Consider the following 23,390-nt stretch of genomic DNA (forward strand, 5'->3'; position numbering starts at 1 on the left):
GAAGCCCCAGTATGACAAAAAGATAGTAAGATAGCATATTAATACAGCTTATTAATTAAATGTTGAAATGATAATGTTTTTAAAATATTAGTTAAATAACACATTTTAAAAATTAATTTTACTCGGTTCTTTTTACTTTTTAAAAATATGGCTACTAGAAAATTTTAGATTGTGTATGTGGCTAATATATTTTTATTGGGCACTGCTGTTTTATTTTTATTTATTTATTTTTTAATCGAAGAAATGATTTAAATTTTTAAAATTTATTTATTTTGTTTATTATTATTATTTATGCCTACAGCACCTGGTCTTCCTAGGTGGTCTTTCATCCAAGCGCTAATGAGGCCCAACCCTGCTTAGCTTCCAAGATCAGACATCAGGCATGTTCAGGGTGGCATGGCTGTAGACCACGGACTGTGGCTCCACTGTGGCATGAACCCAGGACCTTCTGGGACGTGAACCTAGGATCTTCTGCGTGTAAAGCAGATGTGCTAACGCTACACTATAGAACCATGTCTTAATTTATTTTTTTAATTGAGGAAATGCTTTAAATTTTTTTCTTTTTTCCCCCTCCATCTACCTCTCCCCTCCCCGCTCCCTTACCCTCTGATAACCACTAGTCCATTGTTCCAGTGCTAATTGATTGATTGATTGATTTAGTTGACCTCACAGATTGCAAGGACCTTGTCAGCTTACAATCCTTTATTTTTTAAATTTTTTACGCCTACAGCATCTGATCTTCCTAAGTGGTCTCCCATCCAAGTACTAACCAGGCTTAGCTTTCAAGATCAAACGGAATCCAGCTTGATCCAGCATGGCCGTAGACCCAGTGCTGTTTTAGACTGTAACCTTTTTTCAATTTTCGAAATCACTTACTTAAAAGATAAACTTAGGAGAATTATGGTAGATGGAAAGCAATTACTAAACTTTATTAATGGCACATCTTTACCTTACTTGAGGAGGCGGAATTCCTACCACTATGCAATCCAACTGTACTCTGGTTCCTTCTGGAACTTCTCTGCTCCGTAATTTTTGAGTGAACCGGGGAGGTTGTCCCAGAGGTTCTTCATAGTACAAAGATGAAGGTGAAGACCCCGGGGTGGTATCTCCACCAGCTGTCTCATTGGCAGCCTGCTCAGCTTCACGCCGCTTAGCTTCCTGCTGTTCAAGGGCATGATTCACTTCATTATCCCTAGTATCTGCAGGGATAGGGATGGGAACAGAAGATCTTTCTCTTCTTTCTGATAGAGCTGAGAAACTGGAGCTATTTTCCTGCGTAACTTTGTTTTGAGATTCCAGTTTACTCTTGTGGTTTTTGCAGGCACGAGGTCTAATCCTTTTGGAGCTATGGGCTTTGAAAAGGGAGGACAGCTCTTCAATGAAATCGGCAGCCTTATTTAAAAATACTTTTTTGGACTGGGCTTCAGAACTATACTGTGGCCTTTTGGCTTCCTGGGGGCTCTCTTTAGAGCTTGTAGAACTTTGGGAGTTATCCTGGCAGAAGTTAGGGTCGAAACTTGATTTGGGTGAATGTTTCATCTGATCAGAAGAAAGACGTTTTCTAGCTTGAGCTTCATCTGCTTTCTCCAAAGGATCATGATTGATGGCCAATCTTGCCAGGTTGACACTTTCATCTAATTCTTCTTGGCTCAGAAAGGCTGAAAGATCTGGAAGTTCATCTTGGCCTCCTCCTCCTTCAGCAGCTCCAGAAGAACTACCAAAATGGAAAGGGCTGGAGGAAGGCTCTGCTCGACTCCTTTCATTGTTTCCCCGATGTCTAGTTTCTGCTAAATAGCTCTCTCTTAGAAGCTGAGAAATGGAAGTAGAAGCTTCTATGCTGTCGTCTTGCATGCTGTCACAAAATAATAATAATAACAAGAAGTTTGGATCATTTCTAGAAAATAACAAGTCTATGTTTATTATAGCATGATGGATTTTTAAGAACTTAAAGCTGGAAATAAAAAAATTGCCTAATTTTGATACTTTTACAAAATTTATTATAAAGAGTATTCTCAAATTGTAAAATGAAAAGGAACTGAATGAGATTTTATTGAAATTGAAAATAAAAACATGGATGTTACCACTTTATTAAACTCTTTAAATACAAGTTCAATTGTGAAAGCTATGCTACAACTATAGTAAAATTAAATACAATTTCTAAACATAATTTTAATAATATCTGTATAGGGCTTTTAGTTATAAAGTGCTTTCACACACAAACAGATTTGTTTTCCCTCCTTTCCCATTTATTTCGAATGTAATAAAGTAATAGAAATTAAAAGATATTGACAACATAACCTCATCTAGTTAGTGAGAATATGAACTTCATCTAGCTCATGAAAATAAATAATGCTTTTTGTTTGTTTGTTTCTTTGTTTTTGATGAGTCAAGTTGTTTAAATTCAATGTTGTTTATAGGCTCAATCTGCTCTTGAAATTGTAATGATTTAGCTTTTTCAAATAAGTTATAGTTAATTTAATCCCTACAAAGATATGAGTTAGAGCCTAAGTTTTAAACTAACATTGGTGAAGAGGGAATATGGGAGACAGGGAAATGGGGTGCAAGACAGGACACTTTCACTGCATACCTTTTCCTGACTTTTGAATTTTAATTATATGAATACATTACCAATTCAATAAATAAATACATTTTAAAGTCTTAATAAAATGGTACAACAACTTTAGTTCAAAGTCCCCTGGAGTAGAGATTTTGGTAATGCAAACCAATTTTATATTATTAATATTATATCCATTTATTCACTTACACACTTACTAGAGGGATGGTAAACTTGTGACCAATAGGCTGTTACTCCTCTCTCTCATTGAAGATGCAGCTAACTGATTACAGTACTCTTCCCATTGACCTTGACTTTCTTAACACTCCACTCCTTCTGCCACTACCAATCAATCAGAGATGGTAATGGAGATGAAGACTACCATTCTTGGCGACTATCTGCTGAGAAGATGGAGAGGAAAGTAATCTCTTAAATATTTTCTGCCTTTAAGATTCCATGACAAAATTTCAGTTGATCCTTTCCCTTATATGATAGCCTCACTTATATCACAAATAAGGTTTCCTAAGAACTGTGCTAGTTCTCAAACTTTTAGAGTGCTATTCAGAACTAACCTCTAAATTGGAAAAGTAGGCAGCAAACTTGAGAGGGCAATTAGAGATAGCTAAAAGGATCACCTACAACAAAATATTTTTCCACATGCTTACCACAGCCTGAGATTGTCACTACTAAATCCACTTGTTTAGGTGAAGTCTATTGCACCTTAAAAAAAAATTAATTGAAAAAGCTGAAGTGTTGGATGAATGTAAAGATTTATCTATGAAGATATTTATCACTTTACAGATTGTAATATTAAAAAATTGAAATCATGTCCAATAAGAAACTGGTTAATTAAATTATGGTATACTCATTAAATAGATTATAAAGCTATTTAAAATTTTGTAGAACAGTGAATGATATACAAAATAGTATATGGAAGCATAATTGATATCCCAAAAGAAAATTTGTCTTATTTGTGCAGAAGAGCTATTAAAGATATATGAAATCAGGCACAAAACACTATATGAAGGTTTAATTAATATTCTGATTGGAAATCCTTCTCATTTATGCATTAACTATTTCATTAGCTTAGTGTGAGTTTCTGTGTATATTTAAATGTAAGGGAGAAAATTAAGTGCTTTATAAGTCAAGATGGCCTCTCTATTATTTAGAAATTACTATATATTGTGTTTTAACGTAACTTTGTCTTTAACTCTTTATTTTAATATGCATTTTATCTTGAGGCAACATGGAATGAAGATTGGTCTTGGAATCAGATCTGTTTTCAAATTCTGGCTTTATCTCTTAGCATTTGTGTGACTTTGAGAAAATTACTCCACTTCTTTGAGTTTGGGATTCCTCATCTGTAAAATATGGACAATGTCTATTTCTCAGGGGAGTAAAGGTTAATAATATCCTGAAAGCAAAGCTTTTAAAACAAGGCCAGCCACTATAATGGGCCCTCAAATGATTTTAGTAAAAATCAATACTTAGATAACGGTGATGTTAATGTTGAAGAACTTTAAAAAGGTTTATATTTATGGTGGAGATAGGATAGAAAATACTCATATAAGTAATCATTACTCTCTGCAATATTTTTTTAAAAATTTTTTAAAGGACCAAAGCCAATTGGTGTGTAAATGCATGCTTGTTCTGATGCTTATAGTCATGAGAAATTACTATGATAAAAAAACTTTTAGGTATTCAAAGTAAAGGATGTCTTTAATATTTTAATGTAGTATTTATTACTTAACACTTTGGAGTTAGATCTAGTTCATATCCCAGTTCTGACACTTCATAGCTATATAAACTAAAGAAAGTTACTTAACTTCTATAAGCCTCAGTTTACTCTTCTGTAAAGCAGTATAATAACAGTAGCCATCTCATAGGTTGAAGTGATGATTAAATGTGCTTGGCATTTGGTAAACATTCAATAAATGGTTGTTACTATTATTATTATTATTTAACAACTATAGCCACATACCATGATAAGAAATAGAAGTAACACTAGTGCAGTGACTTGATCCAAAGACAAACTTTGAAGAGAAACTGAACTCTCAGTTTGTAGTTAATTCAGTATCATCTATTATTGAAATACATGAAACACATGAAATACAAACTGCTGCCTCAGATCTCTGTACATTTTCTCTTTGCTTGGGCTGCTCCCTGTCCCCACCTTCCTTTGCTACCTTACTGGGCTAAGACCCACGTGGTCTTCAGTTCTTAGGTGAGTCATTGCCCTGGGATTTCTTTTTTGCTCAAGGTTAGGTACCTCTCCAATGCGTTCCCAGAGCTCACTGTCCTTACCCAAACATGGCATTTATTTTTACTACAATATAATAAACTTGCCTGTTTACCTTTCTGTCTACCTCACTTTTTTTTATACACCATCATCTCTGTACACATGCAGCACATAGAAAGTGATTAATAGATATCTGCTGAATTCTTTTGTTCATTAGAATTTCCTGCTAAATTGATTGCTGTTTATCATTTTTTTAATTGCAAGGTAAAGTAAGATAATTAGAAATTGTATTTACAAAGAAAACTTACAGACAGAAAAAATATAAACATATTTTATATATAAATATATAAATAACTTCAAAGTGATTTTCAATTGAAAATTTATTTATAGTGGATAAAATGACTGAAATTATGCTTTGTTTTCATACCACAAGTGTCAAAGGACATCTGATTATAATCAGAAACCTGGGTTTGTATCCCAGCTCCGATATTAAATACCTCTGCAATCTTTTGAGTAAGACCTTTAATGCATCTGAAGCTCAATTATCCTCATCTATCAAATGGAATAATAACAATTCCATCTCAGAGTGTTCTCAGACGCAAATGCATATATATAGATTGTTAAACTGGTAAATATGACCTAAAATAGGAAATATGAAGATATATCTACTTTAAGCATTAATTTAAAAACTATCTGTTATAAAATTTGTGCTTTAAAAAAGTCCAAGTGCTATTATAAATACCCTAGCTTTCATTTATTCATCCAATAAATATTTATTGAGCATCTACTACATGCTGTTCTAGGCTCTGTGGATTCAGCAGTGAACAAGAGACAAAAGTTCCTGTCCTTGTGGAGCTGACATTCTAGTGGGAAAGACATAAATGTTAAGAAGAAAAATAAAGTAGAGCAAGGGACTAGAGAATGATGGGAGAGGAAGGAATGTGTGCTATTTTATCTTGGAAAGTCAGGTGAAGCTTCAGATGCAGTGGAGAAGTTAGTCATGTGACCACCTAGGAGGAAGAATGTGTCTGACTGAGGAGGTAGTAAGTGTCAAAGCCAGGGGAAGTGAATGTTTGCTGTGTTTGAGTCAAGCCCGGTGTGCCAGGAGGTGAGTGAAAAAGAGTAGAAGGAAAAATCACAAGGGTATAGGGCTAGATCATGTAAGACCCTGCAGACCATGGGAAGGACTTTAAGTTTTATTAAACGTGTGAATGGGCAACCATTTTAAAGTTTTAGAAACAGATGACATGGTTTTGAAAAAGTTTGATCACTGTTGCTATGCAAAGAATCAAGTTAAAGTGGACAAATGTGGAAGCAAAAAGATCATGTAGGAAACTATTGAAAAATGCTATGCAAGAGACCAAATGGTGGCTTGGATCAATGAGTGGTTATCAGTGGAAAATGGTGAGAAATGGTCAGATTTGAGGTATTTTTTGAAAGTAAAGCCAGTATGATTTGCTGATGGATTGAAAGTGGGAGAGGAAAGAAAAAGCAGAGTCAAGAGTGACTCCAAAATTTATGGCTTGAGCAACTAGGTGAGTGGTGGAATGATTTATTGAGATGAGCCAGGAGCAGGTTTCAGGAAAAGAAATTGAGTTCTCTTAGAAATTTCATCTGAGGTGTTCAGAGTGACATTGGACTTTGTTTCCTCTTTCTGCTTCTTAAAAAATTGAAACCTAGATTTTATGCCACTTTCAAAATAAGAATGAGCAATTGCCCTTAAAAACAGATCATGGTTTTGGTGAAATAGTCCTAGGTTGGAAATGCAATAATTAATATGGCAAAAATAATCAAGACAGACTTTAGTAAATCATGTAAACTAATTTTGCCACATAGAAAGCTTATTGAATGCCCTTTATTTTGCTAAATATCTCTCTTTTTTCCCTTAGAATATTTCCTGAAAGGAGGATCTTCCCTAAAAACTTGCTAAAAAAATGTAAGAGTCTGTTTTATAAAAAACTTAGTTTTGATACCATTGGGTATACAGTCATATGCCACATAATAACATTTTGGTCAATGATGGACTGCATATCTGATGATGGTCCCACAAGATTACAATGGATCTGAAACATTCCTGTTGCTTAGTGATGGCATTGCTGTCATGGTGTCATAAAGTCCTGGTGCAAAGCATTATCTTTTTGTGCCTTCTCAGCCTATCGAAAGCAATGCTATAGGCTATAAATGCCTGGGTACTCGCCTGGGCCCCTGAGCTTCCCAATACTCATCCCCTTTCTAAATTAATGTGACAATTGGACTGATCCTTGTGGTCCATATTATGATATATGATGCCCTTAGCTAACCATTAGGAAACTTTGAAGAAAAAAGAAGTTTATTACTTATAGGCCCTGGAGCAAAGTATGCTGGGGGCACACAGTGTGGTCCTCAGGTAGAAAAAGAGCAAGTGGGGGCCTGAGGTTTGGCTTTTTACTGGAGTCAAGGGTCAGGGCCTAAGGCTTTGCAGGCTCACTCTTTATTGGTGAATTTAAAATATAAGAGCTATAATTTAAAGCACAAGAAGAAGAAAAAACAAGTAGCCCAATGGTCAGTCACTGAAATCAAACAAGATCTCTAAAACAAAGGCATCTCAGCGGCACAAGGTGACCTGGCTCTTTATCTAGTCTTGAGATTGGCAAGGTGTTTGTTCCAGACAGCCTTAGTTGAAGTAGATGCCTGGGCAATCAAAGCTTAAGTTAGCACTTGCATTACGAAAAGAAATGGGCTCACACTACAATTACTCATGTGTTTCTGGTGATACTGGTGTTAACAAACCTACTGTGCTGCCAGTCTTATAAAGTATAGCACAATCAAGTCTGTCCTACCCAGATTTGGAAAGTACACTCTATGACATTTGCACAATGAAGTTGCTTAACAACCCATTCTCAGAACGTATCCCCATTAAGCAGCACATGACCGTACATGCCAACTGCTCTTTTGTAGGCTGTAAGAAGACCTTATTGTTGGAAATATCATGTGACATAAACTCATCTTTTGGTAATAATATGAATATTTAAACTAGGGTATTGGCCAGAGAATTGGCAAAACCTAATATGAAGTAGCTTGGATTCACACACAAATACTGAAGTTTTCTGGTTATGTGGTATCTTTAGACATTTGAAAGAAAATCAGTCTAGTTAGGTCAACACAACAATACTTAATAATTATTTAAGGAGATGGAATAAGAAAAGATAGTCATCTTTAAGTAACTCGCCTCTAAACTGACGGTGAACAGAACTACTCTGCTTACTTCATAGGCTTGTTTGTGAAAGCACTTTAAAAATGCAGAACATTATTCAAATTTAAGGTAATCCTTTTCTGTTGGTGTGTATTTATTACACTTAGAATATTTGTTGGGGGAAGAATAATTGACAAAGTTAAGCTTTGCTCCCTCTTTTTAATGCTGGTATTGACCTGTTTGTATTACATTCTATACCCCATGATGTCATACAAGAGAAGTATTTAAATCAGTTCTTTTGGAGAAACTTGCTGGGCCAAGAACCAAATCTCATTACATAGGGACTAGTTCCATTACATAGGGAGAGTTGGGTATAAATCACCTTTTTAAAATTTGGCTGCAGATGGGATACACTTTGGGGTAAATCCTTCTTTATTGTCTCAGTACCCTTCCCTTCACTATGACAGTGACCATCTCCATCTTAGTTTTATTTTTAGTCTAATTTTAGTGTGAGTGGCATTAGTAATTTAAGAAATTAGTATATATTGCATTATCCACGTAAGAACTTGAGATATATGGAGATATGTTAATAACACTATAGATATATGTTCCATTTTTTAATTCCTCTTTCATTTTGAAAGAGGAAAAACAGCAGATAAAATAAAATGTCTCCATTAGAAGAGAATATTGAAATAAAAAGACAGAACAGAGGTGATAAATAGGAGAATTAGTGAGAATCCGTTTCATTAGGGACATTCCCTAAAGGTAGGAATTTAAAGAATGAGAAGATTTTTAGATAATATGTCAAAGGTGAGTAAACTATTCTTTTGTTATTGTTTTAATCAAATTAGTAAAGGAAGGAATGTAGGAAAGAAAGTAAAGATTTAGTTTGAGTGGGAGGAAAAGAGATTGGCTACTATGAAACATAATTCGCATGTTTTCATATATAGAATATGAACATGTAAGAAAGCACTAGTGCAACGGATGTTAAAGCCAGACCCCAAAATTAGTCTTTAATCTGAGAGATAGCAAAGAAATAAGCAAAAGTAAATTCCACGACCCATGGAAAGGCTAATGGAAGGTAAGCAAAAAGACTTCAGGAATCGAGGACCAAAAAAGTGTTTGGTGATGGTCACAAAAATGATAGGTATGGGAGGTTATATATCACTCTCAAATTTTCACCATTCATGATAAATTTAGCTGCTATATAGGAAATCCCAAATGAGAAACCTTTGTCAATCCCCATGAATTCAAAGATTCATTTTAAATAAGAAAAAAAGATTGCCGTTTTTATCCTCAGTCCCTTAACATTTATGTCTTTTTTTTTTTTTTTTTTTGGGGATTAAGGTTTTAAAAAACAGAAACTCCCCTAATTAAATTGACATAATATGTTTGCTAGAATGGGAGAGGAGCAAGTGTCCCTAATAGGCGCAGGATCTCAAGGTCTAGTTCTAGTTCAAACACTTGGTGGGAAGGCTCAGTGGGCCCCTCCCAAAGTGTGGAGTACATTGTGACTCCAAGTGGAGATCTATTAAGCATGCAGCCTGTACAGATCTTGTAAAGATGACTCTGGTTGTGTATGAACTCTAAGGATTCTTTAGTGACCACAGGTATAATAGCACTCATCGTCATGCCCACCAAAAAGATATCTACTGAAAGTACATTCTTAAATTTCTAAACAGACTATTCTGTCTTTACTTGCATTGTTCCCTTTAGGCAAATCTCAATGCTCTAGTAGTTTTAAAAACTCCTTTTCAACTATGAATCAGCACAGAAATTTAAGAAAATATCTCCTTGGTGCTTGATTCTTCTTTATCTCTTAGGAGAGGGAATTAATTAAGAAAACTTTTTCACTTTTTTTTGTCTTGTTATAGGCAGTAACACCATGAGACAAGCAATGCCTTTGTCATATCTCAATGTCAGTGAAGGAAACTAGTTATTTGGGGGTTAACAGTATCTTTCATCTTATATTTTTAGGTTAGTAAGCTGAGTTCATTACTCCTTTTACATATAGGAATTAACTGTTGAAAAAAATTTAAATTTAAAAATGGTCACCTTTTCTTATACTAATCTTACTTCATTAAAGACCTTTCATAATAAAACCTGACTTACCTGCTGTCCCATTTCTTCAAAAGTAAATTTGAAAAATTATCTCTATGAATTCCAAAACCCTGCTTTGATAAAAACTCATTCTGTTTCTTGTGTCCATGAATTAAAGTTCTGAGTCTATGCCTTCGTAAGCATATTGTAATGAAAACATGTTATCGGGTCTGTATTCTAAATTATAGATATATGGACCACTGGGGTTTTAACATAATATTATGAGTTCCAATGGCATTAGCCATATTATATAAGCAGGATTTGAGACAAACTTCCAGAATCTGGATAGTATCTGGTTGTTTGTTTCATAGTCCATTATTATAAGATTCTGTAATGTTTATAATTTTGTCTCTTGACAAAGTAAGTGTGGTGTCTATATATTTCAAATTTCTTGGAATGGTCTTGATTTTAAATATTTTGCCTGTTAAATCATGTGTCAGACAGCATATGTTAATTTGTGTTTTAAAATGTGTTTGTTATATCTATAAGTATAGACATTCTCAACTTCCTAGAAAAGGATTATGGACTTTATGTGAACTTAAAAGTTATTATTAAGGAGAGACTAAAAAATTATGATAATTTTTTAATTTAGAACTTATAGAATTCATTTCATCATTACCAATGTGAAAGTAATTGAATCATAATAATTTTTAGAGAAAGTAAGATAGCTGTTTTGTTTCTTTCAGACTGATGGATGCTAACATCTTTGACAAGATTGTGTAAAAATCTGTTGATAAGATAACAAAATTTAGCAGCATCATTACCATAACATTAAATTTTTGGGAATAGAAATACAGATTAACCCATGTTCTCTTTTTCTTTGCTTATATGGTTTTAAAATATAATTTAATATGTGCATTTAGTTACTGCTGATAGTGCAATATACCAGGCCAAATGTTTGCCAGTGACTGTTAAGTGTCTTTCTAATGTAGCTGAGAGGGAGGGAGGGAGGGAGGGAGGGAGAGAGAGAGAGAGAGAGAGAAAAAGAATGAATGAATGAATGTGTGTGTGTGTGTGTGTGTGTGTGGGTGAGGGGGAAGACAGCAGCATTGAGAAGATAAGAAAGAGAGAGAGAGAAAGAAACAGAGAAACAGAGGGACAGAGAAAGAGGGACAGAGAAAGAGAGAGAGAGAAAGGAGAAAGAAAGAGCTATGTCCTTTGAGCAAGACTTTCTGCAGCTGTTGTGTACATTAATCCAGGGAGCAGATCTCCCAATACTAAATATAGCAAGCATATCCTCTTACATGATAAAAAAATTTTAAATGAAAGTCTTTCACTGTGGAGTCATATTATTTTAGATTTGATTTCCTTTAAAAAGGAAATAGGCATTGTACACATAATCTCTACACAAACACGATTATTTTAATAAATGAGTGTGTGGAAAAAGCCAATGATACATGCAGCTTGTCATGACTTCCTTTGTTGAGATATTTTCCTTAGGACCCAAGTAAGTCGTAATCTCTGTAAACTTCATCAACCCCCTCCAAAATCTTTACATGTAGAAAATTTTATTTTTCACATAATTTTGTTTTATTATACATAATTATAAAGTTATCCTAGGTTTCCCCCTACACAACAGTAATTAGGTCTCTGAAATATCCCTTTTCCCATTGTCAGTGTCCTGTTATCAAAACACACTTGAGAATTTAAATCTGAACATTACCTTTCTTTTTTAAGTTGACCCAGATGAGTATGTCCAACCCAGGCACTCCACTGTGATGATAATTATCCAAGGAGAACTTTTAGATGAAAACTCAGGAGAAAAAGAAAATTCTTCACGCCCTTGGAAATAGAAAGTAGCCGTCCATAGAGAGTGAGGAGTTAACCTTAGTTTCAGTGAAGATGGCTGTAAGAAGCTGGACAACCTGTCACCACCGGAGCCAGAGCATTTGTCAGCTCACAGGTCCCAAGTTATTTTGAGCTGTATAAACCATGTGCCTGTCAAACATTCCACCTGATTGGACAGGAGAAAATTGAGCAAAGGGATTCCATAGCAGTACAACACCTATGGGTGGTGAGGGTCAACCAGTTTTTCTACCTATAGAATTTTCCTTCTAGTTAGAGACCCAAGTTGTTTATTAATTTATATTTGAAATTAATACTAAATTCATCAAACCACATTCCATCTGTCAAAGAAAATGCCACTATTTTTGAAATATAGCAAACTTCTTAAATTTTTAGAGCTTTATTTTAATTAATGAGAAATTTATTCTCCTTCAATCACCGATACATTTTAGAAAATTTGGCCGTAAAACAAATAAGCCAATATAAAGCTGAGAGTTTTTAAACTGTTCAAAGCCTAAGCAAAAGCAGAAAAGATAACTAATGTTAAAGATTGTTAATCAGAGATCACAGAAAAGATGGACAGGAAAAAACCATCAACCTGAAAATAAACCCAGCAAGTTAGTTTGAACAAAAGTCTTCGGAAAAAACTAATCAGATACTATTTAAAAGTCAAAATTACTATATAACATAATACAGTACTCCTATTCATGTGTTAGTACCTGGAATAACTTTTTTTTGTATATTATTCTATGCCAGGTGTCTTCTTTCATAAGCACTATCAATCAATAAAAAAGAATCCTTAACAAAACCAACATCTGCTTAAAAATTGACTTTATTAAAGTACAGGTTCTTGGATATTTTTACTCATTTTCAGAATGTGAATTTGGAAAGAAAAAGTTAACCCATAGCTTAGTACAGTTTAAGAGAGCTGTAATATCATCAATCTTGGTAGAAGATTGGGTTTTGAAAATTCAGATAAATGCCATTGGTTATTTTTTAAAAGGATCATTCTTTGATTTGAATAGCATGAAATACATTGGTTTAAATCTAGTTTTCTTAATTAAATGACATAGCTGCTCGTAGGATCCTCTCCATTCATTCATTTGACAAATATTTACATAATGTCTACTATGTACCAGGTACTAGGTATAAAGCTGTGCACAAAATATACCAAAATTTCTGACCTCATGGAATTTACTAAGATTTTTTTTTTTTACCCTTTTCAATCATCTTGAGACTCCCTATAGGATATTGAAAGATAAAGTTTCTTTGTTTATTGTGATCACATCAGAGTTTTCATTACATCTTTTGTTATGGAGTTTTTTATTTACATGAGAAAAATGAAAAAAAATTGAGAAAAACTTCTAAATTAGCCAAGTCAAAAGAACTATTACAGAGGACTGAAAAGGGTACAAGAAGAACCGAATTATATGTATAGGTTATTTTCATTACCACAGTAATTCAGATCCTCAATGTACAAGTTCACTTGCTTACTTATCTAATCTTGTGCTGATGTTAACATCAACAGTATTTAATTATGTTTCTGCATTTTCAGTTTATGTACATGTTTCAACAATTTTTTTATATTTAAAGAGAAAATCTTTCCCCACTATCCTGCTCACATCTTGGGGTATAATCAATATAAGTGCTGCTAGTTCTTCGGTAGAGACATGGGAAGTGGAACTTTGGTTTCAGATGGCTAATAGATGTGCTACAGTTTGATTTTCCAAAGGAAAATGCTTACACACATTGCACGTGAACACATCTCTAGTTCCCTGTAAACTGTGCCATGATAAGCCTGGTATTTCACTTTTCGCCCAGGTATAGAATAATACTAAGGTGGGAGGAGACCCCTACTGAAAGATAAAATAGAGTTGGTTGGGCAGTGGAATTAGGAATCAATAGAAAAATTTAAAATAGGTTTAAAATGCATAAAAGAGTTATAGAAATGAGCCGAAGAATTTCTGAATAGTAGTAATCTTTCTCTTCTCATATTTATTGTAACATTTCATATACAGATACTATACAAAAATTTTTGATCTCTTTGAAAAAAGGCTGGATATGAATATTTTAAATAAATAATATTCAGCAACAGTGAACACATTGCTTACCATACATCAGAATTATATTCTAGGTTTTAGATATTTAAAATTAGTTTCTGCCCCTACCCTGTGTATCATCAGTACTAATTATATAAACATTAATTATCACAAACCTACTAGTTCAAATTTTACCAGGGTTCACTGGTATGAAGAATAATTTTTAAAGCTTTAAAAAAAATCCAGCATAGTTAAAAAATTTCATAAGTGACAAACAAACACAAAATTACATGTCTTATGCCTGTTCCATAAAGTCAAGTGACCCATCCAACACATGTGTTTATTGTAGTTTGAACATGATCCTGTGCTTGCCTTCAGCTGTTTTTTTTTTTTTAAATTCAATCACTCAGCTACAGAAACAATTTACTCACATTGGGATGATCCACAAGAATGTCAAGGAATCTGGAAGATCTGTGATAGAGGAAGTCTTCACTTGGAGAATAAGCATGTGAGGATTTTTGTGCTAGTGGATTTATATAACATTTTTGTATTTGCTATTTTCCATATTGCTATAGATTCTAATTCTTTAAAAAAAAAAATCACTCACATATACCAAAGATTCAATATGTTTTGCTTGAAGTTTCTAGATTTATATTGAGGTACCCCTCTCCAGGATCAAATGAAAAAGAAAAAAACCCTCCATGTCTTATTTTTAAATAACTTCAGGTGGTAAACACACAATGCAATATATGTATGACATATTATTGACTTGTACACTTGAAACCTATACGATTTTATTAACGAATGTCACTCCAATAAGTTTAATAATATATAAAAAAAGAACAGAGGCATGTATGTGTTTTCCAATACTCACACCAGAGACAAGTTCATTACCATCCAAAACAATATATGTGTGGTGGATCATAGAGGGTCTTATACAAATCCCACGATACAATGTAATTGAGAAACACAATTAAATTCTATTGAAATAGAATTCTGTCATCTAAATGATATTGAAACGCTTGCCGAAAACTAAAGCTAAAAATATATTTTAAAAGATGAGTTCAAAATTGATTTAGTTTAAAAAACAAAAACATTTAAAAAAAGTATAAACAGAATATTTATTTTCAAACATTATACTAAAAAATAAATTTGTGGTTACCTGTTTTGAGAAGAAGCACCATTCCTTTATCAATCAACCAGGATCATCCAAAGCCCAAATCTCACTGCCTAACTTGTGTCAGCCACAAAAGTAGCATGAAGGAAATGCGATACTGCCCCACCAGAGCAATGAAGGGTATTTACAGGGTTCCGTGGCAGATCCAGGGACAGCCATTTAGAACAGATTGCTCTTTCAGATCAACTTTAATAACTCAGTCTGCACGATGTTTTTAGCCTGGAGGGATGGTGTGGGTGGATAATGACTAAGATGACTAAAGAAACAGACTTTCTTGATATTTCTTTAGACTAGATGAAAAGAATAACGATGAAATTTTAAGAAATAAAGCATAAGGAATGCACATAATATCCATACACAAGATGCATATGACATGTGTAAATATCTTTATTTGATAAAAAACTGAAAAGATAGTAAATATATTTATTAAAGTAAATATGGGATAACAATCAATTATTATAATGCAAATGTTTGCTCTCCCAATTTTAGAGTAATGAGATGATAGCTTTACTATGTGATTTCTGTGAAAACACAATAAGGTTTCCTTTACTTGTGTTTTGGTTATGTAGCACACGTTAAAGTTTACATTTTATAGAAAGTATTATTTCCAAGAAGAAAATATGTTCCCAGAATTTTTTAAAAGAGCATCCTGTGATTATCATTGTTACTGAAGAAATTTAAAAACAATTAGTATTAAGTATATACTCCTGAAGGTGTACAGATGATTCCCACTTCTTACCACATTAATAAATGATTATATTAACACACTTATAAATATATCATCTCAATAAAAATAAGGTAAAATTCCTTAGCTATGTGCTAGGCATTATGCTTAAATATTTATGGACATTGTGCTTTATTTTATGTAGTTCTTCAACAATATGTGAGGTAAATAATGCTATACTTTTCCTTTTACAGTTGAGACTAGGGGCTTAGAAAGAGGTTAAAAATTTGCCCAAGGTCACACAATGACTAAGTGACTGAGCCAGGATTAAATCTAAGGCTAACTTTAAATTTATGCTTATAACCACTGCAAATATTTAAATGTTCACATTTCTAAAGTATTTTTTTTTAAAGGAAAGATGAAAATGAACATAAAACATACTCTCTCTTTTCGTATTTTAAAGGAACACAATGTAGAATTTTAAGTTTATGATTTTTCTGACCGAAACAAACTTTGAAATTCTTTTGTATGGCTAAATAAACAAACAAAAAAAGAAATAATATAGAAGGAAAAAAACCAAATGCTTTCAGATCTGCAAATTTTAGCTGAGAACATGAATTGATACGCAGACCAAAGCAGTAGGCATTAATGCTTAAAGGTAGGACATTATAAGGAAGTCTGGATGCTTTGACAGATCTACTCTTTTTGTTTCTACTTATGATAGTCATTATGCAAAGACAATTTAAGAGCTTTGTTCTTTTGAAAGAAAATTTATATGTGTTGGTGTTATTTTTCAGCACATCAACACAGGTCAATAAATTTTTTTTTAAGGTAGGGGTAGAAAAATAATAATTGGAATATTCTTTCTTCATAACCTTAGCACTAAATATCTTAAATGCCAGTATGCCAGGCTCTGGGCAATTCCACTCAGATTCTATTTTTGTGCAGCACTGACATCTCAGAAAGCTGAAAATAAAGTTCAGTGTTCTTACGCATGACCCAAATAATCACACTAAAACAAATGATGTGAAAGAAGGGAAATGGAAATTAACATTTTTTCCAAATATACTCTAGGCCTGGGGGCAGCCTCGGTCATCTCTTATTTACTGATCATATTAACTCTGTAAGGTATTGTTCTCTGCTATTACAAGGAGGAAACTAAAGCTTAAAGAAGTTTAGCTATCTCGGTTACTCAACCAGTGAGCTACATGGCTGGGTAAGTTCAAACTAGACCTATTTGTTTAAAACGTATTTTCTTTTCATTAGTCCCCATTGCCTTCTCATGAAGAATTATGCAGGTTAGTTTAAAAAACAAAAATCACCCAAAGAAGGAAATTCACTATTATTTTCATATGTATTGATGGGCAAAGGGTTATTAAAGCTATTAATCTGATTTTAGAGTCTTGATATTTATTTAACAGAAGCAAGAAGAGAACAGAAAAATAGTATATGACTAATCTAGGGCTATTTTCACAAAGAAGACTCGATAAAATTGGTTGACTGAAATAGCAAGGGCTCATACACATTTTTAAAAAGTTATCATTTTATTACATGAAAACAATCATGAAATTAGTAAATGGTGAATGGGAGCAACTTCTTGTCAAGGAAGGAAGAGTAGAGAGGATGAGCTTGGAGAATATAAGCCAGGAAAAATTCAAAAAGAATTCGCATTTTATATCCCTAGCCAAATACACGTTTTAATTTGCATATGGATCTCTCTATTTGGTGTTTTCTTGCTTTAGCAAACTTCCTGTGAAATAAAGGAAACATACTTTAATGTAAGAAGACCTAGAAAACCTTTTTTTTGTTTTGCTTTTTCATTCATTTTGCTTATTACACAATTAATTGCTTTTCTTTAAAAACTTAGAATGAATTAGTTAAAACCTAGTCTAAACAAGGTCTCCTGTTAATATCTTAGAGACTCTCTCTCTTCGTCTTCTAGCCTAGACAAGAAGCTTTAACTGAAAATGTGGGTGATATGTTAATTAAAGGGATCAGTAAACAGACAATATCACAGAGAAGTTAAGCACAAAAATTTATCACAGTATAAACTGAGCAGGGAATAAATCTATTTGTAGACAGTCCACTGGCCTAACAATATTGTTAAAATTTCAACAAAAAAGAAGAAAAGCCTTGGTATAATTAGAAATGTGATAATCCTGAGCCTATAAAATATAAACAACTTTTCTGGTCTTACTTGCCATTCAAAAGAAATTTTTGTCACCCACCAAAAAGTTCTACCAATATTTCCTTGCCTTCTTTTTTCTCCTTGCTTTTGTTCACAGTTTCTTCCAGCTACTGTAAAATCAAACAACTAGTGGTTGCAACATTTCTTATATTACCTAATTAAACTTTTTTCATTTATGTATTTATCCTTTATTTATTTAACTAAATCAACTTCTTGGGAATCAGAGCCATTAAAAAGGTTCTCTACAAGCCACCTGAAGGCATGGCACAAAGTAGATACGTAACAAATGTTTGTCCATAGCATGCCATGTGTATGATATATTAATTGTTGAGTTATTCTAAATTTATTGTGTGCCAGAAAAGAGCAAATTATATTAACACTGAACACTTATTGTGTGCCAGAAAAGAGCAAATTATATTATTTTAACACATAAATACTATCAAGCATTAATTCAAATGAGGAAGGGAGCTCAAAATGATTGGGGATATACATTGTGCACCACTCATACAATAAGCAACTATTTGTGCTTTGGTTCAGTGAATGCTCATAATTCCTGAGATAATTGAAATGGGAGACCCTTGCTTTTGGAAAAAGCTTGGGGCTATTTACAGTACCCACCTTACCCAAGAGTTTTTACATAAGTGTTCCACAAGAAGCACTTTTATACCTTTTCATTCTCCTGAACTAGCTTACTACTATTTTTCCTGACCATCTTTGCACAATCTTTGTTTTATATCAGGCTCTTGTTTTTTGTCTACCTCATAAAATCAGATTTTTTTGCTTCCACAGATTGTTATCTTGAATTTTGAACTTCAGGACCCTACAGCCCATAGTTGAGAGGCAATTCTGTCCATGTTCATGCCCTGGTTTTTGGGATCCCAGTTCAAGTCACAGACTGAACTCTCTGTTTTCCTAGAAATAAAGAGTACACCTAAAACGCACATAGTATTTTTCTATTTAGATCAAGATTTCAACTATTTGTGACTGACACCAAAGCCAAAATAAACTACTTAGCTCTCTGAGTGACCTTAGCTGACCCAGCTTCATGTCCACACAAACCAAGCTTTGTTGTTCATATGTAATATATAATCAAATTTAATAGAGCAATCCAGGAAGTATGGGTCATTATTTCCATTTTATAGGGAATGAAACTGAAAAAAATTATATGCTATTATAGTTTTTACAAATTTAGGGATCTGAAAAAGTCTCAGGAAGTACACCTTGAGATTGTCCAAGGTATACTATACCATTATCTCTTTTTTATAGGGGAGTAAACTGAAGATCAGAGCCATTCAGTGCTGTGATTCACACCTAGGTCTACATGACGCCAAGGCCCAAGTTTTTCTCCACTACACCACACCACCTTTCAAAGGCATCAATGCTTATTAGTAATGCATTTAGAAATAAATTTGAAAGAAAAAAAAGCACTCAGAAGATGTAGAGTAATAAGAAGGAGAACTCTAGTGATACTGGGATTATGTTGATTTAGTGACTTCTTTAAAAGTCCTTCCAAGTCCTTGGAAATCCAGATGATTCACTATCTCTGACTGTCAAAAAAACAACTTAAAGGAACTGAATCAAAAATAAATAATAAACAATTCTCTCTGTGCATGTCTATCTGCAAGTTACCAGACATAGTGAAATTAAGCATGAGAGACCATATAGTTATTATATTTTAGGTAGACATTTACTTAATATTTCATATTTTTTGAAGTTACTTGTAGTCACATTTTTGAAGTTATTATGCTCTAATAAAAAACAACAACAATTACAGAACAACACTATTGCCCTCAAAGTTGGTTTTTATTATGATTATTTTGTACAAAAAAATATTAAGCACTAGAATGGCCATGCTACATGTAAATGTAAATCAGTAGCAAAACCCAGATTTCATTTGCATTATAGTTACATTATTAAGTTTACATTACTAGTTTAGTTTAAAAAGAGCTATTTTGGGGAACACCTTAAATTTTATCTATTAGTAAAGCTGGAGCGATAAATATGTGCCAAATAAGACTTACAACATGATTTGAGGTGCTGAGTATAGAAGACAACTAAAGAAACATAAAAAGTGATTGTAGATTATTTTCTATTACTAGTTGGTAATAGTAAAAGAATAGTAAAAGAATATTTTACTAAATCTTAAGAAAACTATTGTGAGAACCAGATTTTCTTCATTAAAATGATCTAATTGCTCGTGAACTTTATTTTAAAGGTTATTTATTTCAATGTACTAAATACTTCCTCCCTGGACTTCTGGTCAGAATGGCAAGTAGGTAAACTCTGTACTTGCTTCCTCTCACTACCACAATTAAACTACAAGGCAACCATCATTGGGAGTCACCTGAGGTCTGGCTGAAAAGAAGTCCTACAATTGGAGACATACATAAGAGGCCACCTTGAGACTACTAAGAGGGGCAGAAATGCAAACAGGTTGGTTCTATGACTATGAGAATCGAGTTGAGAATCAAGAGGGATATTTCCACTGCAGAGGTCCCCCCAGAGGAGCGAGGGGTCCTGGCCCTATGGGCCCCCAGCCCAGGGTTCCAGTGCCAGGAAGAGAAGTCTCCAAAACCTCTGGCTATGAAAACTAGACAAGTTTGTGGCTGAGTAAGATGGATGTCTGTGAGAATTTCATGGACTTATTCACTGACTCACCAGTCATGCCAGCACTGGGGTAGCAGCTTGAAAAGTGTCAGGGACATATGGGGAAGAACTGAATTGACTGGCTCTAGGACGAGGGCTGGAGGGGCAGCTGTCTCCCAGACAGAAGTGCAGGTAGAATCCATTGTTTCTTTGTTGAGCCCTTTCTCTTCCCTGCGTGCAGGCACAGGAATGCACCATATGAGTCTCTATCGACCTGGCTAACACAGGGTGCCCTGCCCAGATGATTCCCTGAGATCCTGCCCCTCCCAATTTGTGGGCCCACTCAAGCTGCCTCCAGTGGCTTTTCCATATAAATGGCCTGTTTTGGCTCAGACTTTCCTAAAATCTCTCAAAGTTTCACAAAGCTGAAACAAGCAGCATCTGGCTTCAACATGCCCCATAGCTCTTGCTGAGCATCCCAACCTGGGTGTCTATCAATAGAGGAACAGATAAAGAAGAGGTAGTACATACATACAATAGGATATTTCTCAGCCATAAGAAAGAATGAAATCTTGCCATCTGCAACAACATAGATTAACCTAGAGGGTATTGTGCTAGTGTAAAGTGAAGTAAGTCAGAAAAAAAAAAGACAAATACTATATGATTTCATTTACATGTGGTATCTAAAGAACAAAATAAACAAAATGAACTCATAGATACAGAGAACATTTTGATGGTTGCCAGATGGGAGGGAGTTTGTGGGAATGGGTAAAAAAAGGAAAGGGATTAAGAAGTATGAATTGGTAGTTACAAAATAGTCATGGGGATATAAAGTATAGATAAAGAATATAGTCAATAATATTGTAATAACTATGTATAGCGTCAGATGGGTACTAGACTTATCAGGATGATCACTCTGTAAGATGTATAAATGTCTAATCACCATGTTATACACCTGAAACTAATATAATATTGTATCTCAACTGCAATTGAAAAATAAAAAAATTATTAAAAAAAACTTCCTTTCTAACTACTATGGGAAATCTCATAACATAGAGACCCAGATTTTCAAAAATATTCTTATCTGCTTTCTAATTTTGCATGAAGAGTAGGTGGAAAGAATCCAATAATTATGTTAACAAAAAGGGGCAGCTTGATTGCCTATTCCCTGTGTTTGTGTTGGGATGAAGTGATTGGCAGGGTTTATTTTATTTGATTCTCCTTTCTCTATTAATTTAGAAAGATAAGGACAAAGAATGTTTCCAAGTTCAAGTGATGTTTAGCTCAAACAACGAAAAAAAGATATGATAAAGGCTATTGTAAAATCCAGATCTTTAAATACTTTAAGCTCAGAATAATGATGCATGTGAATCAAATTTAAGAAAGATATATCATCTCTTTTAGAAGCAAATAATAATAATAACTAGTACAGGAAGATTAACAATTTTAAAGTTGAAACATTAATGTGTAACTTGTTTGGTTTGACTGCAGAATTTAAAAAATATATCTGTATCAGTGGTATAGTAAGATGGTAAAAGAAGAAATCAAATAGATACTATATTTAGGCAGAGAGTCATTGCGTCTAGAGCTAAATTCCAACTCTACAACTTATTATCTGCAAAGTCTGAGTCAAGTTATTTAATCTCTTTTGCCTCAATTTCCTCACCTCTAAAAAATGAGGAAAATAATAGTACCTATCTCATAGGATTGCTGAGAGAATTAAGTTAATACTCTTAGACAAATATCTGGCTCCTAGCAAGTGGCCAATGAATGTTAACCACCATTATTAGCATTATTATTATAAAAAGATATATTTTAAGTAAACATCTTTTAATCTGGCTTGTGAAGTCACAGGGAGTGAAGGATACACAGTTGCATTGAGCTGTAAACTCAGAAGAAAGGCCAAAACCTGAATGGGCCACCTAGACTGATGACTCAGACACAGCGGCAGTTCAGGTTTCCAGATTGATTCAGTCCTTGGCTTCTAGCCTGATGCTGATAGCAAGAATACTAATTAGTGCCAAGAGTGATGAGTTTTGTAACATGGGGTGCTGTTCATTAGAGATTCAAATCAGATCACTTACATCTGTATAGAACATTAATAGCGATTAACCAAGTTCAGATTAAAACCAATGACACAGAGGTAAAATGTTTCATATCTAGTTACCATGCTCCTGAACCATCTGCTTCTGAGTTCTAAATTCTCAACTCACCCACTCACTGCCAAGGGGCTAAACATAGCTAAAGAATTTAAATTATAATTTGATCTGACAACCAGGTATCAAACAAGCCTTCTTTAGCCAATAAGTTGAGTAGTGACAAATATCAGAGCAGTATATCCACTCTATGATATGTGCTTTATGAGGATATTGGTAAATATCTTCTCATCTGGTCTAAGAAAGGATGTCAGCTTAAGAATAGTATAAAACTTAGGTAAACAGAACTATTGTTAAGGTTAAGTGATTTAGAGAGAAATCTAGGAAAGTGAGGGACATCTTACTCGTCCTGTGATACTGAATTGTCTTAAAAATAAACGTTCAATGTGTATAAATATTGTGTGGAATAGATAAAGCAGATTTAGATCTGCTAAATAAATGCTGCCAATGATGGTGATGAACTGGAGCAGATGTCAAAATACAAAGAAAAGTGATGATTTAAATACTGTTATTTTAACAAGGGAGATCAAGAGATACACACAAACGAATGATAATGATAGTACAACATATCAAAACTTTTGGGACGCAGCAAAAGCAGTCATAAGAGGAAAGTTCATATCATTACAGGCCTATCTCCAAAAACAAGAACGAGCCCAAATAAACAACTGAATGCTTCATCTTCAAAAACTAGAAAAGGAAGAACAAATGAAGCCTAAAGTCAGCAGAAGAG

General features: G+C 33.8%; 1 protein-coding gene across 2 annotated transcripts in view; it reads right to left on the reverse strand.

Moving 5' to 3' along the window:
- Nucleotides 1–15,119, reverse strand: part of MYPN (myopalladin) — a 76,428-nt gene extending 61,309 nt beyond the window's left edge. Inside the window, exons 1-3 of one of the 2 annotated variants that reach the window (XM_006915583.1) lie at nt 15,052–15,119; nt 11,729–11,847; nt 950–1,852 (exon numbers count right to left, since the gene is read on the reverse strand). In XM_006915583.1, the coding sequence (XP_006915645.1) occupies nt 950–1,851 (902 nt within the window). In that variant the 5' untranslated portion in view covers nt 1,852; nt 11,729–11,847; nt 15,052–15,119. Of the gene's footprint in view, nt 1–949; nt 1,853–11,728; nt 12,218–15,051 lie in introns of those variants that run through there. The other variant, XM_006915582.1, reaches the window with a different exon arrangement.
- Nucleotides 15,120–23,390: the final 8,271 nt, after the last annotated feature.

Source organism: Pteropus alecto, unplaced genomic scaffold, assembly GCF_000325575.1.
Source record: "Pteropus alecto unplaced genomic scaffold, ASM32557v1 scaffold155, whole genome shotgun sequence".
Classification (NCBI taxonomy): Eukaryota; Metazoa; Chordata; class Mammalia; order Chiroptera; family Pteropodidae; genus Pteropus; species Pteropus alecto.